The 19,990-nt window shown below is 35.6% G+C and overlaps 1 protein-coding gene across 9 annotated transcripts in view; it reads left to right on the top strand.

Moving 5' to 3' along the window:
- The window catches only part of LOC138941873 (RNA binding protein fox-1 homolog 2), a 322,458-nt gene that overhangs the window by 36,861 nt on the left and 265,607 nt on the right, over positions 1 to 19,990 (top strand). For 8 of the 9 annotated variants that reach the window (XM_070311804.1, XM_070311802.1, XM_070311801.1 and 5 more), the window contains exon 2: positions 18,947 to 18,990. The exons of the other annotated variant lie outside the window; for it this stretch is intronic. Coding sequence is in view for 7 of the 8 variants with exons in the window: in XM_070311802.1 (XP_070167903.1) it covers positions 18,947 to 18,990 (44 nt within the window). In the remaining variant the exon portion in view is untranslated. The remainder of the gene's footprint in view (positions 1 to 18,946; positions 18,991 to 19,990) is intronic. 9 annotated transcript variants of the gene reach the window in all.

Raw genomic sequence — 19,990 nt, 5'->3', positions numbered from 1 at the left:
GCGCGTAATGTAAATTTAAATGTCGCTTTAATAGAGTGATTCCAAATTTCAATTCACCGTAACATTAATAAATTGCCAACATTTCATCTCTATCAAACTGGCTACGAACTTATAATTAACTTATTTAATTGCGTATATCTCGGATTGTATTAGGTGTACAACTTTGCTTCCGCCGTTTTTTTTCCCCGAAATTCGAGGCTTTATTGTAAAAAGAACTGGTTAGGCGTTTCGAAATTGCTTGTTGAGTCACTCCTAACGATCGTGCCAATTCTTTTTGACTTTGACTCGAGTCTTCGTTAAGTAATGCCTCCAATTCTGCATCTTCGAAAACCTTCTCTCTTCCACCGCTATGCCGCGCTTCGACGCGAAAATCACCGTTCTTGAAGCGTCGAAACCACTCGCGACGCGTTCTTTCACTAATAGCGGCTTCGCCATAAGTATTTGAGAGCATTCGATGAGCCTCAGCCGCAGATTTCTTCATATTGAAGCAGAAAATTAAAACCTCCCGCAAATGACGAGAATCTGGCTCGTAAACTGACATTTTCAATGGAGAATAACTTTATGACGCGGACACAAATCGACCAATGTTTCTATGGGGTTATGTCGACAGATGCCCAAGTTTATCGCATGACGTCTATGATCTATTTATTTCGACCGCTACTTATCGCTAAAGCCATCTATAGGAAAACGGCGGAAGCAAAGTTGTACACCTAATAGTTTAATTCACCGATCAGATTGCCGTATATCGGTTAGGCGTATATGCGTAACGTTCCGCTGTACACGTTGTAATATCTTGTTTCGAGAGATTTAATTGGAAATGAATACTTGATCGTTCAGATCGCGAAGTCTGGTACGCGCGCCATATCTCGACGAGAAGATTGAATTTCCGTCAAACTTGGCGCTTTCCCTCCCTTGAAGATCTTTCGAGCTCACGAAGATTATAAAGTCGCGATCGAGTTTAAGTGAGATTTTCGTCGGAACTTGCATTTATATGGTACATTTTCAAATCTATGAAAAAGAAGAATTTTCGTTAACGTCGTATCTTATATCGCGCATAACGATATCAGCTCAGATATTAATTATACTTCTTCCAATATTCTCTCTTCGTGACGACGGTTATGAATTATTCGGTATTATTATGTTTTATCGTGATTAGAACGTTATCCTCGACGTTATCCCCGTGGTAATCTTTTACGTTCCACGTCGGTCTTTCCACTATATTTTCATTATTATCAGATCCATTACGTGTGCCTTTCTGTTTTATTTCTCCGGAAATTAGAGATACGGCACATTATAACCGAAAGCGGGAAAGAGTAGTTTTATCGCCGGATCTGAATAAATTCTTGTGAGATATCGTATAGAAAGAATATATGATTCTTATGTATGCACCTTTCTTTTCTTGTGCTATTTTGAAAAATATCCTAATATAGCTCGTCGTACAACGCAAAAAGCGACGATATAATTAATTTTCTTGATTTTTTTAATGAAATAATGTGATGGTATTAATGTAAAAGATATATTCGCAGAATATTTACAAATGAGTGATACAAATTAAAAAATTTAGCTAACAATTTTTTTATGATTTATTTTGACATTAATTTATAAAGAAATATAGATTTACTTTTTTTTTTTTTTTTAATTATGATTTGTCCTACGTACAATTTATTTGATTTAAAAATGTCGTTAGCCATTATTATACAATACGTATATCACATAGTATAAATTTTCGATAATTCTTAGCTTGAATCGAACGAGAAGAAAATAGTGCATCTCCAACATTGTTCCGGCTTAAATCGATTGCAGGGGCAATTCACAATGCAGTTGGTTAAATTCAATTTACAGACCACTTCGAGTTGGTTTGAAAGAAGCAGATGCTATTATCCGTTTCACCCTTGACTTCCTTTGTTTCCTCTCCTTGCCGTATTGTGCACAGGATAGTTTATGACGTTGTAAAAAGCCGAAACCGATGATTATTTATGCTGGTGGTCGAAAATGCAACCGTTCGTAGTGATTTTGAAACAGAACAACGCAGGTTATACTCACAATGATATTTGTTAATATATATATATAAAAATCGTAGGGAAATATCAAAACGAAGCTAGAAACGCAGACTCTCTACAATATCGATGAAATTAATCAATGACAAAGAGTAATTCTGCGCGAAATAATAACCAACGAATTACTTTCTTAGACGCATAAAAAAATGGCGCATAAAAATTCGATATTGCAAATTTATCTAATCTATAGTAATAAATGTCACTCGCTTTTTTAATAGCGCGTATTAATTAATTTTGTTCATTATTTGCATATAAATTACGTGCTTTTTATCAATCACAACACGCGCTTGCATTTGGAATAAATCGTCGCTTCGCTCAAAGGGGTTGTGTTCGAATTCTCGCGCATTGTTCTGTCAAATGTAGGTTTATTACGTTCTCTCAGCATGATCGCGGAAGTGAAAGGACGCTTCGCTGCAGTTGGCGGAAGAAAAAAAATCTGGCCTTTGCGAGTCGCGAATCCGTTCGCATCGCAAAAGACATCTCCAGAGGGTCCATTAACCCTTCTGACGGCGGAGTAAACGGGTAGAAGGGAACAATAAACAGAGGAGAGTCTCTAGGATGAAAGGGGAGAGAAAGAAAGGTAGGGAAGAGAGAGAGAGAGAGAGAGAGAGAGAGAGGGGGGGGAGGAGAGAGGGAAACAGAAAGGGAAGGGGAGAATCGAGGGTGGTGATGGCGTGTCTGGATATCGATCCTCTGGCTTCCGGGACGTTACCACCGTGCCCCAGCTTTCTACCCCATATACGCTCGCTCTGTGCACGTATCTATAAACACTCGGGCACACACACACATATGCGCGCATCAGCACAGATATGTTAGGAGTTACGTAGGAAAGCCGCGTACACGTTTATGTGTAATGTCTGTGTCTGTGGTCTACGAACGCGCGGCATTACCGGAGAGCTTCTGGGAAAAGTCATTCCCTTTTTTAGGGCCCTAGACATCCTTCTATCGCTTTCGTGTATTTTGCCAGAGCGTTGCGATCGAGTGAACTTTTCGATTATCGCGTGTCTCGCGGTTCTAGCGAGACGTGTCATAAATCACTCGATCGATTTTCGCAAGGGTGTAATTTGTTCCTTAATGCTGCAATTTTGTTCTCGAAACATATACAGGGTGTCCCATTTTAATCTCCTCGGGCAAATATCTCAAAAACCAAGCCCGTAAGAGACAAATGTTTCAGACAAAAGTTGTTTGGTTTCGAGGGGGCCGTAAGACGGTGACAATAATTTCACCTTGGAAAATCATTCGAAGGTCATGTGAAGATCAACTTTAAAATCTTAAATGAAAACCCCCATTTTTTATTTAGTATTCTCGTAGCTGACATCGAGAGCTTTCCAAAACGCTATAATAAAGTATTTTTTCATTAAGTACTTTTTGAGTTATTTTATATTTTAATCTGACATATTTTGATGTCAAAAATTAAATATCTCGTAGAATATTTAGTTTTTGATAATCTTACCGTAATACTTCTATGTACAAAATAATGAGACAAATCAATTAGCATTAAAAAAAAAAAAAAAAAAAAAAAAAAAAAAATGTTTTTAAGAAAATTATTTACAATGTATTTTTTAAAACAATTATTTGTTTTTTTTTGTACTAATTAATTTGTCTCATTATTCTGTACATAAAAGTATTACGGTAAGATTATCGAAAACTGAATATTTTACGAAATATTTTATTTTTGATATCAAAATATGTCAGATTAAAATATAAAATAACTCAAAAAGTACTTAATAAAAAAATACTTTATTATAGTGTCTTGGAAAGCTCTCGATCTCGAGCTACAAGAATACTAAATAAAAAATGGGAGTTCCCATTTAAGATTTTAAAGTTGACCTTCACATGACCTTCGAATGATTTTCCAAGGTCAAACCAACGGTACCATCTTATGGCCCCCTCGAAACCAAACAACTTTTGTCTGAAACATTTGTCTCTTCCGGGCTTGGTTTTTGAGATATTTGCCTGAGGAGATTAAAATTGGACACCCTGTATAAGTGCAAAGTGCAATAATATTTAAATATGTATTTGAGTGTCATGAATATCGTGCGCCTACACATATATTTGAATATATATTTAAAAATATATTCGCTCGAATTTTTTATTTTGTTGTAAATTTTGATATCGATATTTTAATACATATGTATAGTTAATTATAATAAAATCATACGTATATACATATACATAGTTATTGGCAAATTCAAACACTTGAGAAGAAAAGTTTCTCGCTATCGTCGCTGGTCATATGGTGCATCTCAGAAAGTAGCGTGTCACTTGGTGCCATTTCGTGCTTGTCCCAAAAACAGACTTTGAACATTCACTACCTACATTTAACAAGTTGTATATACTAGTGACAGACGCCAGAGTCTTGTCATCTCGACGTTAGTTACCGCTCGACTGTTTCCCGACTGAAACTTCTATCGGGTTACTCGTCCGTGACACGGTTAAACGAAGTTTAACTCTAAAGACGGTTTTCGCGGTGGACGCTTAATGCTAATTACTCTCCGAGAAATTCTGGCCGAGTCGAACGACGAAGATTAGATCCCCTGGTCTCTCGCGATATTGTTTTCTTAATCGTATGCCCCGACTGTCTTGTCCTGCCCTTGACAAACGATAATTTGTAATTCAAGGATCCCTGTGTTGTGCATCCGTTAAGCAGGGGGGGGGGGTCTCTCCCCTATACGACGGAAAGAAAATTTGATACATTTGGCAAATGTATGGCTACCTTTGCTAAAATTGCACGAGTTTTGCGTAGATTTCATATAGCCACGATTATTTTTATAAAATACTTTGTGTTTGGAAAAAAATATCGATAATTATTAGGTTTATAAAATACTTATTCAACATTTGACAGAAATAATCATTTTAAAATGCAATTAATTTTACATTTGAAAAAAATATCAGGCTTATATATTGATAATATATAAATACTTTCGAGAAACGTATATATCAAAAAATATTTACCATAGATTTGAGATGAAGAAAGTCGTTGTTCAGAATGATAGGAAGACTTCGTGTACTCGAACGTCCTTGGCTCGCTAGAATAAATCGTTTTCTAACAGAAACAGCGAGGGAGCGAGAGAGAAAGGGTATAACGGTAGCATCGATTTGGCACTTTGCCAAAGGAGTGTGCTTTAATATCGCGTGACACTCAACGCAGATCTATATGTGAGCCAGGAAGAGGGAGGTGAACATCAGGAATATGTTGTCGCTGTGACGGAGGAACTTCTCATAAGCATAGACCGCGAGCATATCCCGTTCAAATATTATGCATGCTATCGACGATGCGCATTGACACTTGTTCGATCAATCGATGAAACTGTCGGCGACAAAAAAAAAAAAATCACAGTTTTACTCGTAGAAGTATATTACTTGTAAACGCGCGAGCGTTTGCTTAAAGCGACTTTCTGCGACGTATTTTAGAAAAGTATTGAAAATAGAAATAGTACGTTCGCGGAACACAACGTCATATCTGGAAAAGGAAAGGGTTAGTATATATTAATATTTGATATAATATTCCACGAAAGAACTTTGAGAAATTTTTTAATCGGGTTTTTTTTTTTTTTTTTTTTTTTTTTTTGAAAGCTCGGTATTGATTTTGAAGCGCAGCGGATTGATTTTACGATAGCCTGTATTAATTCTAGCACCGTACAAATTTATATATTTCGCGTCGAGTCTTCGTGTGCTCTGTGTGATTGGATAATTTATTTAATTAATTCTATTATTCGAAAACATGCGGCGAGAGAATAACTGCAAGTAATCAAGTCACGTTGACGTGCACGCGACGTTGCGGGCAATAACAAGAGGGAGAATTGGGTTACGATATAATATTAGCGTGGAATATCGTAGCGTCTATAATTTCGAATAGTTTCTATCCTCCTGCTTTCTATTAGCTTTGGTTCCTCAATAAGACAGAGCGCGTGCTATCGCACGTTCTCGTGGATCGATACGCTAATAGAGAGAAGTGATCGATATTTTATGCTCATTTACGAGCGAGCGAATGAGTTCATCTGTCAAACTTTTGCCAAGTCATTTAAAAATAAATAGGAACATAATTGTCGTGCTCCCTCGCTGCAGTAACTTAGATAACGTCCGTAATAAATACGTTTCTATGAAATCGGGTTATGTAAAGTGTGTTATGTCGATAGTAGAATATATTATCTTTTGGAGAGAACGTGATAATTATTTAATCTATTATGACGGTAATCGCGAATTATATGAGTCGAGAAATAACATGAAAATTTGGTCAAATGTGTATATACTTAAAAATCAAAAGAGACCTGGATAAATTAGATTCGGTTTCTTATGCGTGAAAATTTATAAATTTCTGCTCAGTAAGATAAAAAAAAAAAAAAAAAAAAAAAAAAAAAAAAAAAAAAAAGGTTCATATTTATAAACATATCCAAGTTTCTTTAGAAACTAGTTATGTTACTAATTAATTATTTTTTAAGATTTATATATATATATACTGGGTGGCCCAGTTTAATTCATCCAGTCGAATATCTCAAAAACCAAGCCCGGAAGAGAAAAATGTTTCAAACAAAAGTTGTGTGGCTTCAAGGGGGCCGTAAGATGATGACAATGATTTGACCTTGGAAAATCATTTGAAGGTCATGTAAAGGTCAATTTTAATATCTTAAATGGAAACCTCCATTTTTTATTTAGTATTCTTGTAGCTGACATCGAGAGCTTTCCAAAACACTATAATAAAGTATTTTTTCATTAAGTACTTTTTGAGTTATTTTATATTTTATAATCTGACATATTTTGATATAAAAAATAAAATATTTCGTAAAATATTCAGTTTTCGATAATTTTACCGTAATACTTCTATGTACAGAATAATAAGACAAATTAATTAGTGCCAAAAAAAAACAAATAATTGTTTAAAAAAATACATTGTAAATAATTTTCTTAAAAACAATTTTTTTTTATACTAATTAATTTGTCTCATTATTCTGTACATAAAAGTATTACGGTAAGATTATCGAAAACTGAATATTTTACGAAATATTTTATTTTTGATATCAAAATATGTCAGATTAAAATATAAAATAACTCAAAAAGTACTTAATAAAAAAATACTTTATTATAGTGTTTTGGAAAGCTCTCGATGTCAGCTACAAGAATACTAAATAAAAAATGGGGGTTTCCGTTTAAGATTTTAAAGTTGACCTTCGCATGACCTTCAAATAATTTTCCAAGATCAAATCATTGTCACCATCTTATGGCCCCTTTGAAGCCACACAACTTTTGTTTGAAACATTTTTCTCTTCCGGGCTTGGTTTTTGAGATATTCGACTGGATGTATTAAAATGAGCCACCCAGTATATATATATACTTGCAACAGCAGTTTTGCTTTAAAAGAAAAAAAATTACTTAATCTCTATATATGAAACTACTAATAATTAATTTTTTTTTAATATTTTGATAGTCGAGGAATGATTGAATAAATAATAAATTATTTGAATGAATAAAATGGTCGGAAATTACGCTTATAATATCTGCGCGTGCGCTTTTTACCGAAAGGAAAATTTACGATCGACAATGCGTATTTATCGCTTGAATTGTACTAATTACTTGCTACGTTACTTCTGTCTTCTTAACTAGAAATTTGCGTGCCACGTCTCTTCACTCGTGTAGTTTGCTTCGCAACTTGTGCACGGCAAAAGTTGCAAATTTCGTGCGAAGTTTCACCCTCCCGGCCCCGCAGGATACACGCAACTTATATCCGCTAAATTTGTAACAATGTTCGTGAATTTCCGCGCATAGGCCTATATATCGCTTCACCGCAAGAGTTACGACGTGCTCGAAGGACGCCAGATTTATGGCAGGTCGAAGCAAGATTGTCGAGCTCTTCGTGCCAAGACCGCTCTTGGAGTTGCATTGATCTTAACTTCCCGTGTATGCACATTCTATGTAAACACAAGCATTCTCTCTCTCTCTCTCTCTCTCTCTCTCTCTCGAAAGAGAGAGAGAGAGAGAGAGAGAGAGAGAGCTACTTGTCAAATGTTATCTACATAAGATAGACGGAGATGCATGACAATAAAGAAAAGGTTTTTCGAGTCCCATGTAAAATGTAAATGGCCGTTTTAGATTTCTAAAACATGTCCATCGTGTGTACAAATATATTTTATCTAATTTCAAGTAATGGATAGATAATGTATTACATTTTATTTTATCTTATCATCTTACCGTCTCTCTTTTAATATCTATAATAAAGTTTGAATTATGATTTTCATTATTTCCCGTTAAATTCTCAGAAATATATCTCGCGTTTCGTGTATTTGAAATTGCGCTTAGGCAATCTCGAATCAGAAACAATTTCTATATCGGCGCGACAAATAAGCTCCGAGCGTTAAGTACGCAATCTTTCGTCTTCTTCACTGTTAACACAGGCTATCATCTTCGATTCTCTGATCTCGGCGTGCTTCACTTCTCGAGCGCTTTCCAATTTTCCTTCCCTCGTGTTTGATTGAAGACTACTCTCACCCTCTCACTCGCATTCGGCGTCTCTTGGTCCGCGTCGCGATCGATTAATCGAAGAAGCGGTGAAGAAGAGAGGATCCTAGACAGAGAGAGAGAGAGAGAGAGAGAGAGGCGGAACGGTCTCTCTTGGCTCGTTGCCAAAAACGAAAGTTTTCGAGACGCGAATCGTACCGCAACATCCAAACTTTTCGCATACCTTTGGGTGTCGTTAATTTCGGGAATTTCGTGATCGCGCGCGCCCGTGTACTTTCGCAATTACACATTGCCGGTTTAATGGCGAACGGGACATATGCATTTGCGAAAGCATAATTGAAAATTATTACAATAAACTCTCCTCGAAGCGTACTTTTATAAACTTGCTTTAACCGCATTTCTCTGGGGCGCATCTTTGACTCGAAAGCGCAGCAACACATTGCCGCAGATGCAGCAAATACGTCGATGCATGAGTCGATGTTTTAAACTTACTCTCCTGAATTGACTTGTGTAATGAATACTGAGAATTATTAGACACGATTATCTTTACCGAAAGAAAGCGAAATCGTTTCTTAATATATTTTATATTAACGCATCGTCATTTAATTTATGTTTATGCAAAATCTAAAAATATATATATTTTTAGATTTTAGAAAAATATACATATTTTTAATTTGCTATGCTTAACCGCATTGCATATTAATTATGTAATGACGTATTAACAATTATAAAATCGAAATCTGAAGATTTAAATATTTTATCTTAAGTTTTATGATTAAAAGAAGCTTAATTAAGGAAAAAAAAAAAAAAAATTAAATCTTAGGCTAGCATGGACATAAATTTTACATTTACATTTTTAATACGAAATAAATATAAGGGTAGATATATTACTATTAATATTATCAGATTAAATAAGTATTAGGCGTATTACACGCAATACATTATACGTTATATACATATGCTTAATCTGTGATAAAAAAAGGAGTAACAATTGCATATTTCTTCATATTGCATTAATATAATATAATAATCAAGCGCAATATATAGTTTTGACGCATTTTAATTAATCGCTCGAAATATTCACAAATTGATACGAAGAAATATAAAATTTTTATTATATGCAGCAATATTGACATTTACGTTTTACTGATTTTTTTTTTTTTTTTTTTTTTTTTTAAATGATTAAGGAAATGGATATATAAATAAGATTGAAGCGGAAGGCATATATGACCTCTGTAAAGTTAATATTTTATTTTCGATATCTTAATATGATTGCTAGAACTCTGGCTTTTTTTTAAAGAGTTTCAGAGTTTGAGCGATTAAATGTAAAAAGAGGAACCCCAGAATACATATGAAGTGCCAACTTTATCATTTTCCAAAATAAAAAGAGAAAACTGATTTGGACCTTTTCATTTCTAAATGAGGATCAATTTAATTTATTAATATACCATTTCGATAGGAGCTGTCGAAACACCGTAATTCGTAAGAAAGTGTCCGACTATCGAAGAAGAATTTTAACCTCTACGTCTACGGCGATCTTTTAATTAAACGAATCAAACGCAGCTCGCGAGAGCTATTGTCACCCTGTCCGGTTTTGCGTTTCGGGCCGCGAATTCCGCGCAACTGCGGCCAAATTTGCGGGGTTCCATTCTAAAGTTTCGTCCGCCTGTGCCATGTGGCAACCACTAGGGCGACTTAATTCGCTCGCTCGTCCACTTTCGCGGGCACTGTTGCGCGCCGAGCTCAATTTCACGGCGCGACGAGCCATCGTCGCGGGGACGAAACGAAACGTGACCCAGTTAAATTTCCCGTGTTACCCCGGAGTTCATGGTGCGCGGTGATGGTGCCTTTCGAACAAAATCTGGATAATGTTGAAAGCTTGAAGAAATATTTAAACTACAACAAGAGACAACGATACGTGATATACCAGGTATATAAATATGAAACCGGAATTTTTGTATAGAAAATACACGTTTATTGTATGAAAATGATAAAAAATATTTTATTCCAAGTATTGCCCATTGCTAGCTATACATTTTTCCCATCTCTCTGACAATTTGTGGATGCCACGCCAAACAAACTGTTGCTCCTTTGAGGCAAACCAGTCATCGAGCCATTTTCGTACATTTTCGTAAAAAGTGAAGCGCTGCTCGGCAAGTGCGTGTCCCATCGATGCAAATAAGTAGTGATCGGATGGAGCCAAGTCTGGTGAGTAAGCCGCATGCGAAAGTATTTCCCAATTAAACGCCTCAATCGTTTCCTTGATCGGTTTTGCTGTGTGTGATGGTGCATTATCATGAAGCACTTTGTGTAGCCTTTTTTGATATTCTGGTCGTTTTTCACGCAAAGCTTGATTCAAATCGAGTTGTTGTTGCGTTTGAGCGTCATCCTCATCCAACAATGTTTGCAATTCGCTGTCTTCAAACTTTTTCGGTGGTCTTGCACGTTCTTCGTTTCTCACGTCAAAATCGCCACTTTTGAATTTTTTAAACCACTCAAAGCACTGTGATTTACCAAGAGCATGCTCACCGTAAGCTTCGACAAGCATTCGATGCGATTCTGCAACAGTTTTCTTCAAATGGTAATAGAAAATCGATGCTGTCCGCAAATCGTAGTTTCCAGGCACAAAATTCGACATGTTCAACGCTATTAAAAACTACGCTGTTGTATGAAACTTGTATTGTTGTGAGTTGAAAATCTTTATCAGATGTCAAAAGAAGAAAATGGCGCCAATGACGCGGTTTGACGGTAACTACATTGACAGCTAGGGCCATCTATGGGCAAATTCCGGTTTCATATTTATATACCTGGTAAACTAAAAATAAGGAAAGGTCGAATTTAAATTTGCTAGTAAATAAATTTTCCAAGTTTATATATAATTATATATGTAATGTTTAATTAATTTTATGAGATTAAAAAATTGCGAAGCTTTGACCGTAAAGTCCTTCTTATCTAGGTATCGCCGCGATGGATGCACGATTATTAAAGATTGCCGATGGGCGGGTAGGGAGAGTAGGAAATGACTGGAGAGTGCTCGCCTGTGTCGGTGGAACGTTCCTTAATTAAAGTTGTCCGACTGCGGAAGCGACTCGTCCTTGACGTTTCTTCGCGGCCCTGATGCAAAATCGATGACATCGCGAGTAGTTTTCCTCTCCCTCCCCCCACCCCAAAAGTTCACGATTACGAAGACCCGCTATCGTTGACGTGACATTAGTTCGATAAAAAATTTGTCCGAGCAGATATTGAGAGAGCAGATTGACAAATCCGGACGAAAACAATACAATATTTTGGGAACTCATATATTCAGGGAGATTCTGCAATATACAGGATTCTATAGTTCGTGCTTCTCAGTATCTAAAGATACTTCGGCTGAGCCTCCTACTTTTCCTTTTGTTGGATAAAATTCTCTTCTCGTAATTTTTTAATATTCCATTTAAATAACTTTGTAACAAGTCTTGTAATACAATATTGAAACATGTTAAAATAAATTATGAAAAATCATATTTATATAAAAGATATGATAAGAATTAATAATTTTATAGAACAGTGTTTTCGTCTTATGGGATTATCATATGTTATATGTTAATTAGTATTATACACCTAAATATCTAAAAAATAAAGCAAGATGGAAAGAAATGTTTCAGACAAAAGTTGTTCGGTTCTAAGGGGATCATGAGATGGTGCCATTAGTTTGACTTTGGGTAGAGGTGCTTCGGACATTTCAATGTCAATCTTGTTTTTTTAAATGAAAACATCCCAATTTTTTTACATAAATCGATTCCTTGCAATATTCTGCATAAAAAGTTATAGGGGTATGATGGCCAAAAGTTTAATAGTTTACGAGATATTTTATACTTAATTTTATCACTTTACATCGACATAATTTTACATAAACTATGAAATATCTCATAAAATTATTTACTTTGCAATAATGTTATTTTAATATTTTAAAAATGAGAGACATCAATTGATGTAAAGAAAATAAAACAAGATTGACATTGAAATCTCCGAAGCGCCTCCACCCAACATCAAACTAATAACACCATCCTATGATCCCCTTAAAACCGAACAACTTTTGTCTGAAATATTTCTTTCTATCTTGCTTTATTCTTTAGATATTTAAGTGTCTCAATATAAATGCCCCACCCTGTGTATACCATACATATATAATATTCTCTAATTATACATGCATAATTATCCAATAAATGTGATAAAATTTATAGATATCTAAAAATATTTCTCTGTACCATAAGTTCATATTGTTTGATTCAAACGTATGTATAATTTCAGCTATACAACATTTATTTAAATATACACCAGCATATGACTTGATGCTCGTATAAAACGTGGTTCGTTCAATGGAATAGCATGAATTAAAAAAAAAGACTGTTATCAAAATTTAATTTTGTATCGTAGCGTTTCTCAATTTAAACTTGGGACGTCGCGAGAACTAATCTTCATGCTCTTAGAAAATTTTTTTTGTCTTTCATATAAATACCGGTATTCTTGATAATGAAATTTCCAATAATAACGGATTTCTTGTGGCATTCGTAATCCTTTGACGATCGATCTTTTCACCGGCGGAGATAATACAGTTTTCTTAATTCCGCGAAGATTACTAACTGGTGAGAGGGAGTCGAGAGGGATAGAATTAAGCAAATCGTGAAATGGAAATTATTCGAACGGAGGAGGCGACAGCATCTGTTCCCAGTAGGTTAGACCGGGATGAAAATTCCGCAGTGGCAATAATTCGTGTCCGCACGGCGTCGGATGGCTTTTGCCGTCGGATCCTTTGATAAAAATTCCGGGAAAGCCAGCATCGGGCGGTGGCAATTTCATTCCTGACACGGCGGTATATGTCGCACGTTTGACCCGTTAAATCGGCCGCCGTCCGGTAGACCGCGGAAAAATAAAATTATTTCCTCTGTCTTTGTTGTCGATGAAATACGCGGTATATTCTTTTAAAGATAGCTATTGGATGATTGCATAAGTTCGTGCCCGATTTTCATAGATGGCATTAAGTTGCTGCATGGCGTGAGTTCTATTGTTTTCGTGTGGTAATTGTCGCTTACACCGAATAGATGACGTTGTCTTATGTCAATTTAGCGTCAGACATTGTTCAGATAAGTCCATTTGTGCATAAGAGAAATCATTAAAAATGGAGAACGAAAGGTGCATTTGCGGCATGTAACGCTATATGAATTTCGGAAAGGCGCGAGTGTTGGAATTGCACAGAAAAATATTTAAAGCGTTTATTTGGACCGCGCTCCTGCTCTCCGAACAGTCAAAAAGTGGTTTGGCAGATTTCGAAATGGTGATTTCAACATGGAGGATCAACCCCGCTCTGGACGGCCTTCTGACATTGATGATGACATTGTGCATACCTTAGTGGAAAGAAACCCAAGGATTACAACCGAGGATATTGCTGAGAGGCTAAACATCGATAATTCAACCGCTTTTCGTCATTTAAAAAAGCTTGGATACATTTCCAAGCTTGATACGTGGGTGCCGCATCTCCTGACTGAAAGGAATAAGCTGCGGGAAAACTGCAGGAGTCGCAATGGGAAATTCTGCAGCACCCGCCATATTCTCCAGATATTGCGCCTTCAGATTTTTATCTGTTCCGGTCTTTGCAGAATAGTTTAAATGGCAAGAATCTCAATTCCGAGGAAGCTGTCGAAAACCACCTTACAAACTTTTTTCAAGAAAAATCAAGTTCTTTCTTCGAAAATGGAATCGACAAGCTTATAGATGGTTGGAAAACCATTGTAGAAAAGAATGGAGACTATATAATTGATTAATAAAAGTGTTATCTCTAAAATATAATCTCTTATCTCTAAAATATAATCTATATATCTCTAAAATATAATCTATAAGTTTATATTTAAATCGGGCACGAACTTAAGCAATCACCCAATAAATTGACGTTGCCTTGAAACGAACAAATTATTCGCGTTGTTGATAGTAAAGCTCGGACGAACGCCTTCCCTGGCGTCTGTACGATGGTCGCGTTTCTTTGAATTCTTCGAGGAGGAGAGACAGGTTTGCGCGAACGTTCAAAATGGGAAAAGGAGAAAAATCGATCTTCAATTTTCTACCCGCAAACATTGTAGAAACGTCGGGCGCGTTTGTCTCAACGAGTCGAAAGCCTGTATCAAGATTCTTAATTTCTTCTTCCCTCGCTATCGGTCTCTCTTTGTCGATTATCATTCTATTCAATTCGTATTTTCAAGCCTCGTTATTACGTGGGAAATAAAAGGGCAGTTTTTGTTTCGTTGAAAAATCGCGCCGATAAATTCCCGGCAACACGTTCCGAAGCGGCGCCGTTATTCAAGTCCGGCGCCGCGCGCCGTTTTTCGCCTGCAAATATATCGCGTTATCCCGCGGACGCCGCTTATATACTCGGTCATTTTTTTTTTCAGCGGCCACAGTTTTCAGCTCTGGATCCCTCGTCTGACAACTTTTAAGCCTAACAGGTGGCAGATTATCAAACCTTTCCGACAGAGGGAAAAATATGCTCGCTTCCCGCGAATTCGCCGTGTTCTTCTTTTTCCCCCCCTCCGCCCTCCCTCTTTTTTTTATTCTCGTTTCTCAATCCGTGTGTTCAGAATTTTCATCCGCTCTGCGCAGAGGCACATGCATCGTTTGCATGCGAACCATCGGAAACCATCCCGCGTATCAAGTGGCACCGGCAATTACGATGGCATCGACACTAACCGTGACTCGGATAAAAACTTTTCGATTAATTTACGAGCCGTGTCATACTTTTTTTTTTTTTTTTTTCGTTAAGAATAAATCGTTGAAGATGTACTTAGAATGTCCCAGTTCTCTTGTTAGAAAATGGAATGCGAGTCACGTCGTATGATGTCGTTTTAATCAGATCACACTGATATATATTTCGTTCGTTAACAATCATCATCGATATAAAATCTTACTCCGTGTAAGAACGGCGAATTTATTTTACGATGTACATATATATATTTAAACTGCTTAATAGAAAGACTTGTTGCGCGCGTCTTTTACGAGGCAGCGAAATGAACATTTTCCATAAATATATATATATATATATTTTTTTTTTGGTCGTTGCGTAAATTTAATAATATTTAATCTGAAAAATCGATCTATTATACATATATACATTCGCGTTTGCATAGTGTTCAAAATGGCAATATGAAATTACGAGCGATCGTCGCGTTCGTTCCGGTGTGTGTAAAGGCGTATGCATGAGGGTATTTTCGAGCTTTACACGGAAATGGAAATGCCTGTGCGATGCCACGCGGCTGTTCCGCATGCGAAATATCCGAATTGAACGCAGACAGCCTCTCTCTGGCTCCCATCCTCCGTATCTAGCCGCGAAAAATCAATTTATTTCGTTGCGGAGTTCGATCTACACGTTTTTCCCTTATGAAATTTCAACCGTCGTCGGCGAAAGATTTATACGATGGTACGGATCATCGGACGGTTTTGTCATACAAATTGAGAGCCGATGCGTGACTAAATTCGAATGTAATCTGACGAATGGCGCTATTTCGCTAACGAGGACATCGATTGTCCTTGTAGATTTATTAACACGTTGTTCACCTTTAAATTTGACAGAATATGCGCAAAGATCATATATTACGAAATTTGTCCAGTGTAGAAGAAAAATATTTTTTCTAGACTAATTTCGAGATCTTATAAACTTCTTTATACAATTTTATTATTTTTTCTTGTATATAATAATATTTTTTGTTTTACATATTGCGGAAAGAAAATAACATTTAACTTAACTTTTTATGCTCAATATTTTTTCATATCTTTTAATACCGTTTGAGAATTCAAATTTTAAGCTAATGTAAATTAAATAATCTGAAAAAATATTTTAAATATTTGTATATACAGGGTGTCCCATTCTAATCACCTCAGGCAAATATCTCAAAAACCAAGCCCGGAAGAGAAAAATATTTCAGTCAAAAGTTGTTTGGTTTCGAGGGGGCCATAAGATGGTGACAATGATTTGATCTTGGAAAATCATTTGAAGGTCATGCGAAGGTCAACTTTAAAATCTTAAATGGAAATCCCTATTTTTATTTAGTATTTTTGTAGCTGACATCGAGAACTTCCCAAAACACTATAATAAAGTATTTTTTTTTATTAAGTACTTTTTGAGTTATTTTATATTTTAATCTGACATAATTTAATTTGATATAAAAAATAAAATATCTCGTAAAATATTTAGTTTTCGATAATCTTAACGTAATACTTCTATGTACAGAATAATGAGACAAATCAATTAGTATTTAAAAAAAAAAAAAAAAAAAAAAAATTCTAAGAAAATTATTTACAATGTATTTTTTTAAACAATTATTTGTTTTTTTTGGCACTAATTAATTTGTCTTATTATTCTGTACATAAAAGTTTTACGGTAAAATGATCGAAAACTGAATATTTTACGAAATATTTTATTTTTTATATCAAAATATGTCAGATTAAAATATTAAATAACTCAAAAAGTACTTAATGAAAAAATACTTTATTATAGTGTTTTGGAAAGCTCTCGATGTCAGCTACAAGAATACTAAATAAAAAATGGAGGTTTCCATTTAAGATTTTAAAGTTGACCTTTGCATGACCTTCAAATGATTTTCCAATGTCAAACCAATAGTACTATATTATGGCCCCCTCGAAACCAAACAACTTTTGTCTGAAACATTTTTCTCTTCCCGGCTTGGTTTTTGAGATATTTGCTTGAGGAGATTAAAATGGGACACCCTGTATATGTACATACAATATATATATATATATATAAAATGCAATATATTCTATTGTTTCCTATATTCTTTAGTTCAAAGCATCGCTTGCGAACGGTATCTTGAAAATCGATGAAAATTTGTTGTCACTTGCAACGACGTGTGTATCTGCATTTTCCATTTTACGGTGTTTTATCATGAAACTCTTGCGCGTACGCGAGGGGCGCTTCCGGCTCTCCGGATTTAATAAATGATGTCACATGGGGAACCAGCAGGAATTAACTGAAACGAAAAAGGATTAACGACGGAACAAAAGCCGTGGTAATCCTGAATCCTTTAGCGCGTTACCGGATTGGTCATAGAAATTTGTTTTCACGTTTCCTCCGGGATGCTTCCTCTTTCTCTTTCTCTCGCGGTGAAATTTTCAGCTCCGTTTCAGAAAAATGTTGCGCGCTTCACTGCCTTCGTTGTCGACGAGAACACGATAAACAAGATTTTATTCATAGAAATAGTACACGTATATCTCTCCGTGCTCGCAAAACGCGATGATGCAACGTTGCAACTTGGCTCATCGACGAATGTCAAATGATTGTTTCTTTAAAGATATCCATCTTTTATTTAATAAAAAACAATAAAAGATTAAAATTATAATAATTATGATAATAATTAAAGTGGACGTAACATTAACGTATTTCATTTTGATTTTATGTAATTACATATGTCTTTAATGTACGATATAACTTGAACGATAATTAATGAGAGGCGCGATATAATTAAAAGTAAAGTATTAGCTTTCAACGACTTATTTTAATTCTAGTTTCAAGGGATATAGGGTATTTGAAATGAAGCAAAACTGAGTCGCACCCTTTCGATAGCTTCAAGGCAGCGAGGGTATTTAATTTTAGCGCACTGGCCAGTTACACGAGAAACATGTCCTTCGCATTCCAGCACTCAATTAAACTGTTGCAACGTGTCCGTGGAAGCTTTTCGTTTTGCGAGTTTCGCATCCGAGTTTCGTTTCTCGTTCTCGTCCGCCATGAGACACGAAGATGTCCTCTGTACTAATGTACCTTCGTTGTCATGAAAACTAGCTTAGCCGATATACGATAATCCGTAGTTTGTACAACAAGAGCCGTTACTACTCTTCATTATTTTGTAACTTTGTTATCTCTCTTAATTGTAGATTTGTATATTTGTTTCAATAAAAAAAAAAAAAAAAAAAAAAAAAAAAAAAAAAAAAAAAAAAACGTTTTCATGAAACTGTCGGTGATAAATTTGGATTCGATAATGAACGTGCGTCCAGAAGATAAATTGTAATGTGTTTGTGACAGCATCGTAAATAAATAATGTGAAATAAATTAAAAGAGAATAGAAAGAAAAGGAAGCAGAGATAAAAAATTTTCCTCCATTTAATAATAAATTATATTTTTTTTTTATCCAAGTGGAACTCTTTCTTTCCTAGATTTTTTTTTTTTTTTAATAGAAATATTTTTCAATTACAAAACATATTTAGTTTGTCAATTATGGATCTGTTTATCGTCTGAATGCAGCGCTTTATTACATTCCATGGTACCACTGTTCCGTTATATTGTAGCTTTTAGGAAACAGTAGCTAATTATTCGCTCAGCTAGAGTCGAAGTTAGTTACAATTACCGACCAACTCTGGCGGTACTAATAATAACAGCGTACATCTGTATTGTGTTTCAGATTCGTACCAACCTCGTCCAGTTTGACTTTCGTCCCCTCGTTAGGTGAGTGACGTTAACATCCGTTGGTGGAAACGGATTTGAGCGAAATATATCTCGTAGTTTATACGATATATCGAGGTATCGTGCATAATTATATTTATTGTTGAAGTTTCTATGATTTTCGCTCGGATGTAGCTTGACAAATTTAACACACACATTTATCGATAAGATTTCGTAACTTGTCGAGAATTTATGGAATGTTATTTTTCAGGCGAGTCTCATTAAACGAATAAATTATACGCGCGACAATCCTTGAAACGGATTTTAGCGAGACGCAAAAAGGAAAATGCATTCGGTGCAAAGGCAATGAGAGTTTGACGCGCGTTACAACGCAGAAAACAGCGAGAACGAAGTCGTTAAAGGGAAATGTACAGCCGTCACTTCTTTTCATGGTGGGAAAACATGGCCTTTGTATACAAATGTACGCGGTTGGTGAAAAAAAAAAGAGAGAAAAAAATTAAAAATACGGTTGTGTATCTTGCACTATGTACAATGATAAATTGGCAGGATGAATTAATCGTTACGAATATAGAAAAACATATATACTCTGATCATGTGAAAAATTGATTGATGTTAAAAAAAAAAATTGATGTTAATTTATTTTTAAATTACCGAATTTTCTTAACTTTAAGTAATCTAATCACACAAATGAATTTTTAAGAGTTTATTTTTTATGAGACGATAAAAAATTACGGGTCACAACTCGGAGTGACGGTAAATGTTACAAGATATTATTTTTGAAAGTTTCGTCATTAATATCGAGTCTGACGCTTTAATTTGTTTCGTACATTTGGCGTAAAAAACACGCTATTGATCCCTATAACGAACGCGTGAAATTGTTTGATTGTCGGTGAAGCGAAAGAAAAGCGTCGACGAGCCGCTTCAACGAGAGACGGAGAAATCGCAAGCTTCGTCGCGTATTCGTGCAACTCGTGCGCGTTTCGGATAGTTTCACGGCGATGGGAAGGGAATAACAGCGTGGAGGAAGGGGTAGCCTTCAGGA

The sequence above is a fragment of the Polyergus mexicanus genome, unplaced genomic scaffold, assembly GCF_030449975.1.
Source record: "Polyergus mexicanus isolate NDT 795.1 unplaced genomic scaffold, iyPolMexi1.0 SCAF_20, whole genome shotgun sequence".
NCBI lineage: Eukaryota > Metazoa > Arthropoda > Insecta > Hymenoptera > Formicidae > Polyergus > Polyergus mexicanus.
The sequence above is the reverse complement of the archived record's forward strand: the minus strand, read 5'-3'. Positions and strand labels throughout refer to the sequence as shown.